Here is a 15,042-nt window from a genome sequence, read left to right as displayed (position 1 = left end):
CTACTCATTCTTTGGTCAGTCACTTCCTGCAGAAAGCAATTCTTGGCTCTCTAAAACTGGGGCCACTGCACCCTAAGCCTGTCTCCATGATAGCGCATATCACTCTACTCTAACTGGTTGTTTTCCATCTCTCAACGTAGTCTGTAAACTATAGCATCTAGTTTTATGTCATATCCCCAGGGCCTAGCACAGTGCCTGGCACATCATAAATACACCATAACTGCTTGTTGAATGAATAAATGAATGCAGAGCTGCAAGCCCTAAGTTCCACATGAAAATACTATAATGCATGATGTGCAGTTCTCAGGGATGAATTCCAGGGAAGAGGAGGACAGCCTAGATTACAAAGAACAATTTTGCCTTTTCTCTTTCTCCCATCATTCAGACTCTGAAAACAGGCACGGCTTAGGGTAGCACCAACTACAGTAAGACAATATCCTAGCTGAACAAAATGCTCCTAGGCTATAAGGTCAGCAGAAGTCATTCAAAGAGAAGGAAAGAGCTCTGTGCCCCCTCATGCCTCCTTATTTCTCTCTCACGTACTCCTTCTCCATTTCTCCATCCCACTGCAGTTAAGGGCTTTGGCACAGGGATGAAAGATACAGATCAGACTCAAGGGTGCGGATCTGGCAGCAGGCACAGAAGCATCTCCCATCCTGCACCAAAGCCCACAAGGAAAGATCCAGAGGGACAGTGACTCAGGCCCCGGAATAAGTCCACCTAGAACAGTGCTGAGAATGGAAAGGAGCAAGAATTTCACAAGGACATTAACTGTCAGATCTTTTTTTGTTAAGTGTTTTTAAAGTAAAGGCTTCCACCCTAACCCCAGAAAAATGGGCCCAAGTTGAACCCAGTACTTCACAAGCTGAAAGCCAAACACAGCTTCTTCATCCTCTCAACCCACCTGCCTGCAACACTCACCGTGACAGGCATCTCCCAGGCCCAGGTTAGGACCTTTGCTTCAACCTTAGCTTGCAAAAACGCTCCTTCCCCAGCTAATAAACTGTCCCCCCCAAAACCACCATGTTGCAGTAACAGAAGCCTCCCCCTTCCTCCATCCCCCCTCTCAGCCGATAACACAACCTACAGCAGGTTGGCCCCATCCAATTAGTTTGAATAGCTTCATGCCAAGGAAACTGCTGCTTTTATTAAAAATAAAAGCACACAAGGCAGGCAATGGACTGTGAAAAGTATGAGTCTGGCGTAATTATGAAGGTCGAGGTTAAGGTTACCAAAAGATACACGCAAAGATTTCCAGAAAGCCTAGGGGATAAAAATACATATTTACATATCTACAGATATACAGATGAACACACATGGAGAGAATTTACACAGCAGATCTAAATACCATCTTCTCCAATAGAGGAAAAACAAAAATCAGATGCTACTCTCAAGTAATTCTTTTGGCTAAAAAATAAAAATAAAAACTAAAACAGGAGGAAGAGGGGCCTAGTAGACTGCTTTCAAAATAACCACATTCATCTCGTGTAATTTCTGTTATCTTGGCTACATCCTGGGGACCGGATTACAGTTGGGTCAGGAAACAAAACTAGTCAAATCCACCAAGAGCCTTGGCTCTTAGAAAAACATATTCCCATTCTCTGAAAATCCTCTTCCTCAAATGCCTACTCCTGGGAGTGGGAAAGTTGGGTAGAAGGAGAAACCCCTTTCTCTTCTTAAAGCTACTCCATCTCCACCCTTCAGCCCTCACATCACAATTTCAAGTTTAAGGAGGATGACAAGCCCAACACCCTACATTTGATGTGAAGCTTTACACTTTCACACATGCGTTTTCTCATCTGATCCTTATAATTCAGCGAGGCAGACAAGAATTGGCTTGCCAATTTTTTAAAAAATAATAAAATAAAAGGCCACTGAGGTAAACAATTTCCAGCAACGTCCTTCCACCCCACAAGCCCGGTCACTTCCAAATCTCAGTTTTAAATTTCTCAAGGACAATGATTCACTGAGCAAGGGAAGGGGGAAGGGAGGGTCAACTGGTCAAAACCCATTCATACACTGAACAACTAGAAACCAGTCTTGCTGCATCAGCATAAGATTTTAATTCACGGCGCACTGAAAGAGTCCCACCATACCTTCCGCCAACACCTCGTCCACAGTGACCTGCTGTCGCCCAATGCCAAAGACCCTTCCGATGTAGCCACTGCCCAGGCCCGAGGTGCTGCCCCCACCTCCGCTGGAGCCGGAGCCCAGGCCAGAGCCGCCCTGCTCTCGCCGGGAGTCGAAAAACTTCTTCATCTTGCGAATAGGAAGCAGTAAAGCAAAACACCGACGGTTTCTGGATTTTTTTTTTTTTTTTTTTTTTTAAAGAAAACAAGAGATCCAAGGATTTCTTCTCGGATTTCAGCTCGGAGAGGAGCCACCCGAATCCGGCCGTGGGGGTGGGGGCTGAGGGAGGATGCCTATAGGAATATGCGTGTCAATCGCGCCGCGGTCCCCTCCTCCTCAAGAGAGCGATTCGTGTAAGTTTAAACCTGTGATGACAGAAGAGAGAGAGGATGAATCAGTAACACACTTACGAATTCAGCCGCTGAGTCCTAGAGAGAGCAAAAGCCATCATCCCGGGGAAACGCTTCATGCATTTTCCTAGCAGAAAAACCCTAGGGCTGAAAACCCGGCAGAGCCCGGGACCCCGGTGCCCGCGGCTCGGAAAAAGGGAGGATTCGGCCGCCTCGGGCAGCGCCGACCGAGCCGGGCACTGCCTCCCCCTCCTCCCGGGTCTCCCCGCCGCCCCGAGAGGCAGCATCCCGGCAGCACCCACTTGAGACAGCTCGGCGGCTGGCGCCCAGCTACCAGCCCTGCAACATTGTCACGGCCGCCGGGCCGGCCTAAGACGCGGAGAAGAGGCGGCGCTGCAGCGAGAGCCGGGGCCGCGTTCGGCGCCCGCCCGCCCGCCAGCTGATCCCCGGAGCGCCCAGCGGAGACTGACCCGCCGCCCCTCCCCCGCGCGCGCTCCCGCCCGGCTCCATCCACCCAACCAGGAAGTGAACCGCCGCCGGAAGTGCCTCTCGGGACGGCGCGGCGACGGGCCGAGGCCCTCCTGTTGCTGCCGCTCAGTCGCGACAGACGAGAAGGAGTCGTCGGAGAGAAGGGGACCCGGGATGGGGGTGTCTCAGTGTGGAGAGAGTTTTAGAAAAGAACTTTTATCGCCCGGCCCGCATGGCACTATGGGAAAGGTAGTTCGGCGCAACCCAGCGGTTGGACTACAACTCCCAGGATGCCCCTGAAGGAGCGAGCGAGGTGGCTGCGGTGGCCTCATCGGCCTCGAAGGTGGTTAGTGGGGTGGTGCATTTGTGGGGATTCGGTTATTTAAATATATCCAGTAAAGAACTGCCAAGGACTAGGAAACTGCTGCATGTACCACCCTTTTGGAGCCATCTTATTTGCGGCTTGACCTCCCTGCACAAGGGATTCTGGGGGTTGTTTCCGAAAGGATCGAGGCTGACACCTGAAGGCGCGGCTTAACCTCTTAGCCCCTAGCCTGTCCTGCGAGGCTTAACGACGTCACCTGGGCAGAAAGTGGAAGACAAGGGGTGATCGGGAGAATTTTGCTGGCAGTTGGTACAAAGCCACACCCGAACGCCAACCCTAAGTAAAACCTGTACCTTTCTCCCCTCAACCTCAAAAGCTGTTTTTGCTCACAGTTGTTATTGAGAACTACTCTGCGGTCAGCTTTGAGCTAGGCACTGTGAGAAAACTTAAGACAGTGTTTCGTCTGGGAATCTACAGGCGAGACTCAAACCGAGAAACTTGGGGGGGGGGGGTGCAGGGCAGATCCTAGGGTACCAGCAGATCCAAATTGCTGGTCTGATCCCATACTTTAGGGTTTGGCTGCCGACAGTGACGCTTAATTCTTCCAGCTTTCCTGATGCTATGGGTGGGCCTGACCTTCACAAATCCCCTCACACAAAAACCCAAGGCTGACTTTCTGTTCTTTCTTTTTCACTTTAAGATTTCCTCCTTGATGCTTATTTTACCCTGATATCGCCTGAGTGCCAAAGTCCATTGGGTGGACAACGTGATTTTCATCTGCCAAATGCAGAAGATTTGGAAGGCCGGTTGGTACCCTTCTCCATCCCTAGATTTCCTGATGGGTGATGCTGAAAGTAGTTCCAAACCCCTGCCCTCACCTCCACTGCCCCCCAAAATCCATGATTTTTCTAACCACCTGAATATAGGTTATTTCTCACTTCCACCCGCTCTCCCTAATTCTGCAACAGCGCTCTTGGCTTGTAATTCATCCCAGAACGTTTTCAATAGGCATTTGAGGAGAGGACAGAGAGGTACTCCGGGGGGAGAAGGGGGGTGGTATTTCTTACCCTCTCTAATCTGAATGTTGAACTGAGCCGTGACTGAACTGAGCCGTGACTGCTGCTTCTCCTTCCTCTCTTCTTCTCCCTCTTCTCCTCCTCCTCCCCCCCCCCTCCTTTTTTCAAGTAGTGCCTTTGTAGTTAAGCTTCCTGTGTAGAGACAGCATTTTTTTCTTCCAGAGGGAGTCAATGTTGTCACTTCAGTTCACAAATTCATGCAGCCACCTCCAGGGTGGAATGCAGCACCTGCTAAAACATTCCCTCAAAGGAAGCCCACGGAGGCATGTTCTCTGCACTTTCCTTAAAAGGCTAGATTTTGTCTTAAGGAAGTTTGGAATAGACCTTAAAATAGATGGGAAAGCTCATTGGAATTAGATTCATTGACCTCCATCTTTATCTACATCTATTGATCTTGGCTGACTTTTTAAAGAAGTTCTATTGGGTCCTAGAATCTGTTGCTATCTCAGTTTTTACTTTTCTAGACATTCCTGTTACCAGACTAGGCCAGACTTATGCAAATCCCAACTCTCACTTCCTTGGAACAAAAACTTGTTTTTTTCTGATAGGATTAAGGCAGCTAACAAGCATCCACCTGATGCTTTGAGGAGGTGTTTTTTTTTTAAAGAAGCAAAAGAAAGAAAAAGCATTAGAACACTGGGTTTCTTGCTTCCCATTCTTTCAGAGACTAATAACAATTATAAGACAAAATTGCAGTTTTTAATCCTTTACATAAAATAAATTATTTGATCCTCATAACAACCCTATGAAATAAGGTAATATAAATTGTACTCATTTTTTAGATGGGGCATCTGAAGCACAGAGATAAATGAGTTGCCCAAAGTCACACAGATAGTGACCGGCGAAGCTAGCGCTCAAACCCAGACATTTTGGCTTTAGAGCCCAGTGTTTAACTAGCTACACTAAACTGCCTACTTAGAAAAAATATATATAAACTGATTAAAATACTAGAAAATAGTTAGAGGGGCGCCTGGGTGGCTCAGTTGGTTAAGCGACTGCCTTCGGCTCAGGTCATGATCCTGGAGTCCCTGGATCGAGTCCCACATCGGGCTCCCTGCTCGGCAGGGAGCCTGCTTCTCCCTCTGAACCTCCCCCCTCTCATGTGCTCACTCTCTCTCATTCTCTCTCTCTCAAATAAATAAAATCTTAAAAAAAAAAATTGATTTGAAGTATTCTGGACTAGGTAAGCTTTTGAACTTAGTCTAGGAGATACTATTGATAAATACCTAATCAAAGAGAAGGGGAGGGCGCCTGGGTGGCTCAGTAAGTTAAGCAGCTGACTCTTGATTTGGGCTCAGGTCATGATCTCAGGGTTGTGAGATCAGGCTCTGCGCTGGGCATGGAGCCTGCTTAAGATTCTCTCTCTCCCTCTCCCTCTCCCTCTGTTCCTCCCCCCCAACCCCCACCCCCATTAAAAAAAAAGAGAGTGCGAGAAGGGGAAAAGAAAGTGACATTTGCTGTGTATTTTCCATATGCCAGTTACTGTATTAAGCACTTAACATAATATCTTGTTTAATCTTCTTGTATGCATCTCTGCAAAGTAAATACTATTATCTATTATATTAAAGTAGATACTATTATACTATTATCCCCAATTTTATAGATGAACAGTGAAGATTTTGTTAGTAGCAGAGGGATGTGCATGGTTTGCTAGGTTAGGAGAAAATGATTTGCCCTGTAGGGTGGCTAACTCATGTCCCAGTAAACCCAGTTATGGCAATGTGTGGTGCATCCTTAGAGGAAATCAAAGGGAAGGGGACCAACTTTAATTAACTACCTTAACTAAGGCCCGCACTGTGTTGGATATTTAATCATATCATTCAGTCTTCACAATACACCTATGAGGGACGCATTACTCTTAATTTTGTCAATGTGGAAACAGACTGAGCCAGGTTAATGTATGTTAACTATTGTTACACAGAGCCTGTAAAGGGCAGAGGCAGAATCAAAACCTGACTGACCTCAAAACCCTCATCATTTTCACTACACCATGTAGCCATTCTATATTGCCAGCTTTTAGTCCAGCGGAATTTATTAGGAATACAGAATATCAGGCCCCACTCAGATCATTAACTATTGGATAACTAAATAATGAATGAATCAAATGCATCGCTTAAGGGGAAGAGCCATATACTTTCTTCTACACTTTTGGTTTAACATTTTAAAAACCTTTTTTAATTTAAATATCTTCCCTGTTCTTCTGAGGTATAATTGACATATTTATCATTGTTGTATTTTCTCCAGCACTAAAAATGGTACACAGGGATAGTTTTCAGAAATTTATTTTCAGCAACTCCTTAGTTAGTGCTTAAAAAGAGAGAGCAGGGGCCTAAAAGTAAATAAAATATAATCCTTTCGATGTACGTCAGTTGCCGTAACAACGGGCAGCAGAGTCCATCAGCAATGGCCTCTAACTTTAAGAAGGCAAGCATGGCATCATTTGCCCAGCGAAAAAAGGATGAGTCCTAAGCCAGAGCTTACTGAAGAGCAGAAACAGGAAATCCGGGAAGCTTTTGATCTCTTTGATGCTGATGGAACTGGGACCATAGATGTTAAGGAACTTAAGGTGGCAATGAGGGCACTGGGCTTTGAACCCAAGAAAGAAGAGATCAAGAAAATGATAAGCGAAATCAATAAGGAAGGAACAGGAAAAATGAACTTCAGTGACTTTTTGACTGTGATGACTCAGAAAATGTCTGAGAAAGATACCAAAGAAGAAATTCTGAAAGCTTTCAAGCTCTTCGATGATGATGAAACTGGGAAGATATCATTCAAAAATCTAAAGCGTGTGGCCAAGGAGTTGGGTGAGAACCTCACTGATAAGGAGCTACAGGAAATGATCGATGAGGCTGATCGAGATGGAGATGGAAAAGTCAATGAGCAGGAGTTCCTACGCATCATGAAAAAGACCAGCCCTTACTAAAATCAGCCTCTTCTTTTCATATTGTGTGAAACCTGGGTTTTGAGAACATAAACTATTTTCTCCTACTGACCTCCTTGTATAACTTTAGTAACAATCTTAAATCTCTCTTAGGTATTTGAAAGTGTACTTTGACACTTAAGTTCTTTTTAAGGTGACCTGGGGATTGCTTCAATTCCCCAGAGCAAAACAAAAGCACATTAGGGTGGTGAAAAGGGTCTTAAAGCTTTCACCCACCTGCATTTCTGCCTTGTATCACCTCACTCTTGTCATGCATTTCCACAATGATGCCACCCAGAACGACTTTTTAGACAAGCACATGTTGTATCCATGCCACCAGAAGCAGAGGCATCTCCTTGATGTTTCTAGTTATAACTGACACCTGAGTGCCGCTTCCTCTTTTATAAAACCCAATGAACTTACGTGCATTTGGATGTGTGTTTGTGCTATTTGTTTTGTCTTAAAAATAAAGCCTTTCTTATTTAAAAAAATATGTATATATATATATAATCCTTTCAAGGAATTTAAAATATCCTGTAAAATTAAGTGTATTAAATGACAGGAACTAAGTGTATTAAACGACAGGAACTAAAACTGATAAGAAAGGCACAATCGTAGTAAAAACAGAACGTATTTAGGTAGAGGCAGGGACAGCAGTCCCCTTTCACCAACCATCCAGGTGATTCTGATTCATGTTCAAGTTTGAGAACCACTGTTTAGCAGAAGGGAAATTATAACAACCATTTTCCTTCTTTAACAAGAACATTTATTGTTTTTGTTTTCTGGTTAGAAAGGTAATTACATAACCACTGAAGAAAGTAGGATAAAGAATAAAAGTCACTCAGAGATAACTGCTATTGACTTTTTTTTTTTGCATTGACTATTTTCATGAAGGTCAAAATTTCAAGGACCTCTCAGCATATCCAGTCCAACAGCCTGTTGGAGGTCTAAATCCCTTTTCTCTTTTTAGTTGCCCTATAAATCTTTCAGCTATTCCTTCTGCTACGTCTGCTACTTACTATTACTGTAGAAGTTTGAATGTACCTCCATTATAGCCCAAATCAATTTGTACTGTCATTGTTGGTTAACCTGTTTCTCCCTTCAGGATTACATCACACTCATCTTTCTGGCCTTTGCAGTTGACTCACACATACATAATGGGTGCTCAATAAATATTTTGAACAAAAAATTAGTAATTTAATGAAAAAATATATCAAAATACTGAAACATATTTAATGCTTCTTATCAGGGTCCTAATTAGATTGAGCTCTAATAGTCTAATTAACCACAGAAATATTCTTTTAGAAGAATTCCTTCATCACAAAAGTTTCTAGACCCAAAAGTTTGATGATCAGTAAATCTCGAAGGATTACTAAAATGTACAGGATATTCAGTTCTCTCTAACAATATGAAAGGTACCTAAGACGTTCTAGGTCACTCATTTCCACCTTCTCCTGCAGTTTATTTTAATGTCATTAGTTTAATGTCAATTTACCTTGAGTTTTCATTCTCCAGCAACTACCCCATTTTTCTCCCTCTTTCCAGCAAAGCACATCAGTACAGTTGTCTATCCTTGTCATCTCTACTAGTTCTCCACATTACTATGTCCAACAAATAGCTCTCAATCCTTTTTTTTTAATTCAATTTATTTAAACAGACAAAAAAAAACCCAGTTCACCCATTTCTCCCACCCATCACCCCCTGCCTCTGGCACCCATCAATCTGTTCTCTGTACCTATAAGCTTAATATATTTATTTTTTAGACTCCACATGTGAGAGAGCTCATTTGGTATTTGACTTTATCTGACTTATTTCACTTAGCATGATGCCTTCTAGGTCCATCCATGTTGTTACAAATGGCAAGATCTCATTCTTTTCTATGGCTGAGTAATATTCCATCACACACACACACACACACATATAAATCACAATTTCTTTATCCATTCATCCACTGATGGACACTTAGCTTGTTTCCATATATTGGCTATTGTAAATAATGCTGTAATGAACATGGGGTTGCAGATACCTGTTTGAGTTAGTGGTTTTGTTACCTTTAGATAAATACCCAGAGGTAAAATTGCTGGATCATATGGTAGTTTTATTTTTAATTTTTTTGAGGAACCATCATACTGTTTTCCGTAGTGTCTACACCAATTTACATTCCCACCAGCAGTGCCCAGGAGTTCCTTTTTCTCCACACCCTCACCAACATGTGTTATTTCATGTCTTTTTGATACTAGTCATCCTAACAGGTGTGAGGTGATGTCTCATTGTGGTTTTAATTGGCTTTACCCTAATGATTAATGATATAGAGCATCTTTTTATGTACCTATTGATTATCTGTACGTTTTTGTTTGTTTGGAAAAATGTCTGTTCACATCTTCTGCGCATCTTTTAATTGGGCTGTTTGAGAGATTTTTTGCTATTGAGTTGTAGGAGTTCTTTATGTTTCGGGTATTAGCCCAGTATCAGATATATGATTTATAAACATTTTCACCCATGCAGTAGGTTGCCTTTTCATCTTGTTGAAGAAACCAAAAGCTCTTGTTGCTTTTGGTGTCAGATTTTAAAAAGTAATCTCCACGACCTATGTCAAGGAGCTTACTACCTATGTTTTCTTCTAGTTTTATGGTTTTTGGGTTCAAGTCATTAATCCATTTTGAGGTGATTTTTGTGTACAATGTAAGATAGTGATCCAGTTTCATTCTTACACATGTGGCTGTCCAGTTTTTCCAACATCATTTATTGAAGAGACTATTTTTTTCCCCATTGCATATTCTTGGCTTCTTTGTCTTAAACTAATTGACCATATATGCAGGGGTTTATTTCTGGGCTCTCTGTTCCATTGATATATTTGTTTTAGCTCAGTACCATACTGTTTTAATTAGTATAGCTTTGTAACATAGTTTGAAATTAGGGAGCATGATGCTTTTGTTCTTCTTTCTCAAGATTGCTTTGGCTATTTGCAGTGTTTTATGGTTCCATACAAATTTGGGGATTTTTTTTTCTATTTATGTGAAATGTGCCCTTGGTATTTTGTTAGGGATTGCACTGAGTCTGTAGATTGCTTGGTAGTATAGACATTTTCACAATATTAATTCTTCCAATCCATGATCATGGAATGTCTTTCCATTTATTTCTGCTACTTTGATCAATTTCCTTTTAGCATTTTTTCCAGTATATAAATACAGTTGGGTTTTTTTTTACCATATTAGATCCCATTGCATATTTGGTACATTCTACTATGTTTTTTTCATTTAATAGTTTCCCACTTCATTATATATTCTCCAGAAACATTATTTTTAATGGATGCTCAATAATCAGTTCTTTATTGAATATTTTATTGTTTTATTTTAAAATTTTACTGTTTTACATATGTAGTACATATATTTACATTACATTTACATGTATATTATTCACATACATACTTAATTATGTTTCCTCTAGGAAAGTTATACTGATTTCCTCTCCACTCTTGATTCAGTTAACATATATTTATTAAACACCTACCATGGGTTACACACCAGAAATTTTATTGCAATGAACAAAATAGATACACTCTTTGCCCTCAAGGAGCCTTTGGTCTTAAAAGAAGACATTCAGTCTGGGCGCCTGGGTGCCTCAGTCAGTTAAGCATCCAACTCTTGAATTCAGCTCAGGTCATGATCTCAGGGTTGTGAGAATGGCTCCCACATGCTTGGTGTGGAGCCTGCTTAAGATTCTCTTACTCTGCCCTTCCCTGCTCATATGTGCTCATTCTCTCTCTAAAAAACAAACAAAAAACACTGAGTTTGTACAGTTAAAAGAGAAATCTATCCCATTTGATAGGTAGAGATGGTGCTCATTGTTTTAAATTGTCATTGTTCAACTTAGTGACCTTGGGTACTTTTTATTGACGGGGACTCTCTCCTTAGCCAAACTTGAGCCAGGCTCCTCTGAGTCCTCTTTTTGACTAGATCTTGACCCTGGGCTCTGTGCTTGGCCCACTTAGTCCAGTTTTAGCAAGAATCCTGCTGAGTCAGTTTAGCAAAAATCCCCCCCATCCTTGAAATCTGATCACTTTTGATATCTGATCGAATTTCTCATCCCCCTCTCTCCATATCTTACCACCTTGGCCTACCTTCAGTGAGAATCCTATTGAGTCTATATAGCAAAGAATCCCCCTAGCTTGATGTTTCTCCTCTTGATGTTTCTCCTCTTAGGAATTTTCTATCCACCAACCCCCACCCTTGGCTATAAGTCTCCACCTATCCTGGTTGTATTTGGACTTGAGCTCCATCTCTCTCCCTTACTACAAAACCCTCATTGCAATAGTTCCTCTTTTTTTTTTTTAATAAAATCTTCCTTACTGTCTTTGACAAGTGTCATGAAAATTTTTTCTTTAACATCATGTTCATTACTTCATTCATTAGTTGTTTAGTTACGCACTTGTTACATGCCAAAACTATGCTAGTGTTACAGGATTTCTTTGACTTCGGTGCCCAAGGTTCTTGGTCACGCCGTTTTGAAGAATGAAGAGGTAGACCAGAGGAAGCGTGGTAGGCAGCAAAGCAAAGTTTATTGAGGATAGTAAAGTTTATTGAGTGATAGTACAAAGCTCCCAAAGAGGGAGGGGACCCGAGAAGGTTGCCACGGGGAAGTTTCTAAGTCTAGGGGTTTTTATGGGCTTGTTGGGGGGCTGTTTTAATCTGATCAACCCTCTATGCACCTGTCATCCAATCAGGTTTTTGTCATCTATCACGTGGGAAAAGGTGGAGGGCTCCTTCCAGAGTAGCATAAAATCCTTTTAAGGGTGGTTCCCTCGTGGGGGGGGGGGGCCCTTTGTCCCTGCCTGCCCTTCTTCCAACTATACTTCATCATCAGGAGCTGGAAACAATGATAAATAAGGTAGATATATTCCTTCCCTTACAGAGTTTATAGTCTCATACTCATTGGATATGTATATTTCTTCATTTAAAGTTACATCCTTTTCCATTTTTCTGTTGGAGTATTTCTTCTTAAGAGTTGATTTGAAAATGCTCTTTATTCAGTTAAATCAATTTATTTAATATTGAGCTCCTCCAGTGTGCAAGGCACTTTTCTAGGCACAGGGAAGATGATATGGAACAAGATAAACAAGGTTTCTTCTTGTTAGAGAGTTTATACTGGGGTCAGGGTGAGGAGAACACAATAAATAAGCAAATAAGTCAAGGAAAATGTTAGATAGTGATGAATGCCATACAGATAATTAGACTAGGGTGATGTGATAGAGTACCTCTGTGACTACTTTAGATTGGGCATTAATTAAAACCATTGTCACAGAAATGGAAAGCCCTTTTTCCCAATTTGATCTTTGGCTTTTTTTCTTTTCTTTTCTTTCTTTTTTTTTTTTTTTTGATGACTTGTTTTTAAAACTGTTTTTCTAGTTATGATAATACATAACCATTTTGTAAAATTTGGAAATATAGAAAAGCAGAAAGAAAAATAAAAATAATTGATCTTATTATTCACAAGTAAACCCCACACAGTTAGAAGGATATCCTTCCTATTGTTTTCAATATGCATATATATTATGATAAACATGTGTGTAATAGTTTTAATTTAAAGAGAATATACTGCATTGCAGCCTGTTTTTTCCACTATGTGCAAGGACCTCTAACAGGCACTGAAAATTTTTCAAATGATAAAATAATAAGCAAAAATAGACATGAGACTTACATATTTTAAAAATCATAAATTTTTCAGTTTAGCTTGAGTAGAGTAGGCAAGAAGATGGTTAGGATATAAACATTAATCAAGTAATCAAATAAATGTAAAATTTGAAGGTAGAAATTTTATCTCATTAACTACTTTATCCCCAGTACATAAAATAGTTCTGGGGAACCAGTGGTTTATTTTCATTCATTTGTATTTTTCATTCTCTCATGAGTGTAAAAATATTCTGTTATTATATCCATTTCTCTTTCTAATTTTGTATATTTATTTTTTCTCCATTTAATTTGATCAGACCAACTGTTGTCTATATATTCAAAGAAACTACTATTAGCTTTTTATTTTATTTTTTTTTAAGATTTTATTTATTTATTTGACAGAGAGTGACACAGTGAGAGAGGGAACACAAGCAGGGGGAGAGGGAGAAGCAGGCTTCCCGCTGAGCAGGGAGCCCGACATGGGGCTCGATCCCAGGACCCTGGGATCATAACCTGAGCTGAAGGCAGATGCTTAACGACTGAGCCACCCAGGCACCCCTACTATTAGCTTTTTAAAAATCAACCGTGGAGATTTTTCTAATTCATTATTTTCTGCTTTTATTTGTATTTTGTTTTTCCTTTGCCTTTACTTTGCTTTATTTTGTTATTCAGACAAATATTTGGTTTATTAGCTTTTTTCTTATTTCAAAATAAAACCATTTAAAGCTAAGACTTTCACTCAGTCAATAGAGCTTTCACATGAAACAGAAGTTTTCACTTTTCTCTAATCATTATTTAATATTCTAATTACAATAAATAAATAAATAGGGATGCCTGGGTGGCTCAGTCGGTTAAGCGTCTGCCTTTGGCTCAGGTCGTGATCCCAAGGTCCTGGGATCGAGTCCCACATCGGGCTCCCTGCTCGGCGGGAAGCCTGCTTCTCCCTCTGTCTGCCACTCCCCCTGCTGTGTGCTGTGCTCTCTCTCTGACAAATAAATAAAATCTTTAAAATAAATAAATAAATACTCATTACCTTTTACAGTGTTTAGTTCCTCTTTGTCCCAAGGTTGGTTGGTTATTTATTTATTTATTTATTTATTTTTAAAGATTTTATTTATTTATTTATTTATTTGACAGAGAGAGACACAGCAAAAGAGGGAACAAAAGCAGGGGGAGTGGGAGAGGGAGAAGCAGGCTTCCTGCTGAGCAGGGAGCCCAACGTGGGACTCGATCCCAGGACCCCAGGATCACAACCCGAGCCGAAGGCAGATGCCTAACGACTGAGCCACCCAGGCACCCCTGTCCCAAGGTTATTTAAAGTCATGTTTACTCTTTTGTCTTATTTTTGTTTTGTTTTTAAGAGCTTAGAATAATATGAATAGTGATTGAGAGTACAGCTCTGGAGTCAAACTATGGGATTTGAATCCTAGCTCTGTCATTTACTAATTGTGTAAGTCAAGGTGCAATCAGAAAAATAGAAACTGCACTATTTCAAACAGAGTATTTAATGCAGGGAATTGGTTACACAGATGTTGGAAGACTAAAATGAAAAAAGGAGAAGATGAGGTAACAAAAAATTAGTAACTGCAGGAAAAAGCTTCCACTTTTAGGGCTGTGAGAAAAAAAGGAAGTTGTTTCCAGAACGTGGGAGCTCAGGAGAGGCCCTGTAGTGGTGGTGCTCAGATCTTTGAGAGGAAACTCTGTCAGCTTGTGCTTGAACTTCAGGGGAGAAGAGGATTCCCTACCCTACCCCTGCTGAAATACCTCTGCAGGGGTGAAGCAGGATTCATGCTTGGGAGACCCAAAAAGAAGCTGGGAGCTAGAGCCAATTTGCTGCTGACAGTGGAACCACTGACAGTACTGGAAGACAGGAAGGATAGACCTTCTCTCCTACTCCCTCCCTACAGTCTTCTGGTGCCTCTTATTAGCAGAAACAGGGAGCTAGCTGTCAAGGAAGTTTGGGAAATGTGATTTGCAGAGTTCCAGCCTCAGGATCACAGCATAGAGGCAGTTAAATAGCCAGTATACTAGTTGTGTGACTTTAGGCAAATTACTTAATCCCCCCCCATGCCTCAGTTTCCTCATCTGTAAAATGGGCATAATG

The 15,042-nt window shown here is 41.4% G+C and overlaps 2 protein-coding genes across 2 annotated transcripts in view; one reads left to right on the top strand and one right to left on the bottom strand.

The window, feature by feature from the left end:
• LOC118008016 (AP2-associated protein kinase 1-like) overlaps positions 1 to 2,994 on the bottom strand; it is a 169,170-nt gene extending 166,176 nt beyond the window's left edge. The window contains exons 1-2 of the mRNA XM_035001382.1: positions 2,783 to 2,994; positions 2,097 to 2,495 (exon numbers count right to left, since the gene is read on the bottom strand). Of these exons, the coding sequence (XP_034857273.1) occupies positions 2,097 to 2,259 (163 nt within the window). The 5' untranslated portion in view covers positions 2,260 to 2,495; positions 2,783 to 2,994. The remainder of the gene's footprint in view (positions 1 to 2,096; positions 2,496 to 2,782) is intronic.
• Positions 2,995 to 3,205: 211 nt separating this feature from the next.
• Positions 3,206 to 7,753, top strand: LOC118008018 (centrin-2-like). Its single transcript, XM_035001384.1, is given in 4 exon segments — positions 3,206 to 3,291; positions 3,974 to 4,079; positions 6,719 to 6,806; positions 6,808 to 7,753. Coding segments are annotated over 2 exon segments (519 nt in total). The 5' UTR covers positions 3,206 to 3,291; positions 3,974 to 4,079; positions 6,719 to 6,752; the 3' UTR covers positions 7,273 to 7,753.
• The last annotated feature ends 7,289 nt before the right edge of the window (positions 7,754 to 15,042 follow it).

This window comes from Mirounga leonina, unplaced genomic scaffold (assembly GCF_011800145.1).
Source record: "Mirounga leonina isolate KUSES-001 unplaced genomic scaffold, KU_Mleo_1.0 Mir_125, whole genome shotgun sequence".
NCBI classification, from domain to species: Eukaryota; Metazoa; Chordata; class Mammalia; order Carnivora; family Phocidae; genus Mirounga; species Mirounga leonina.
This window is presented reverse-complemented; position numbering and strand designations above follow the sequence as displayed.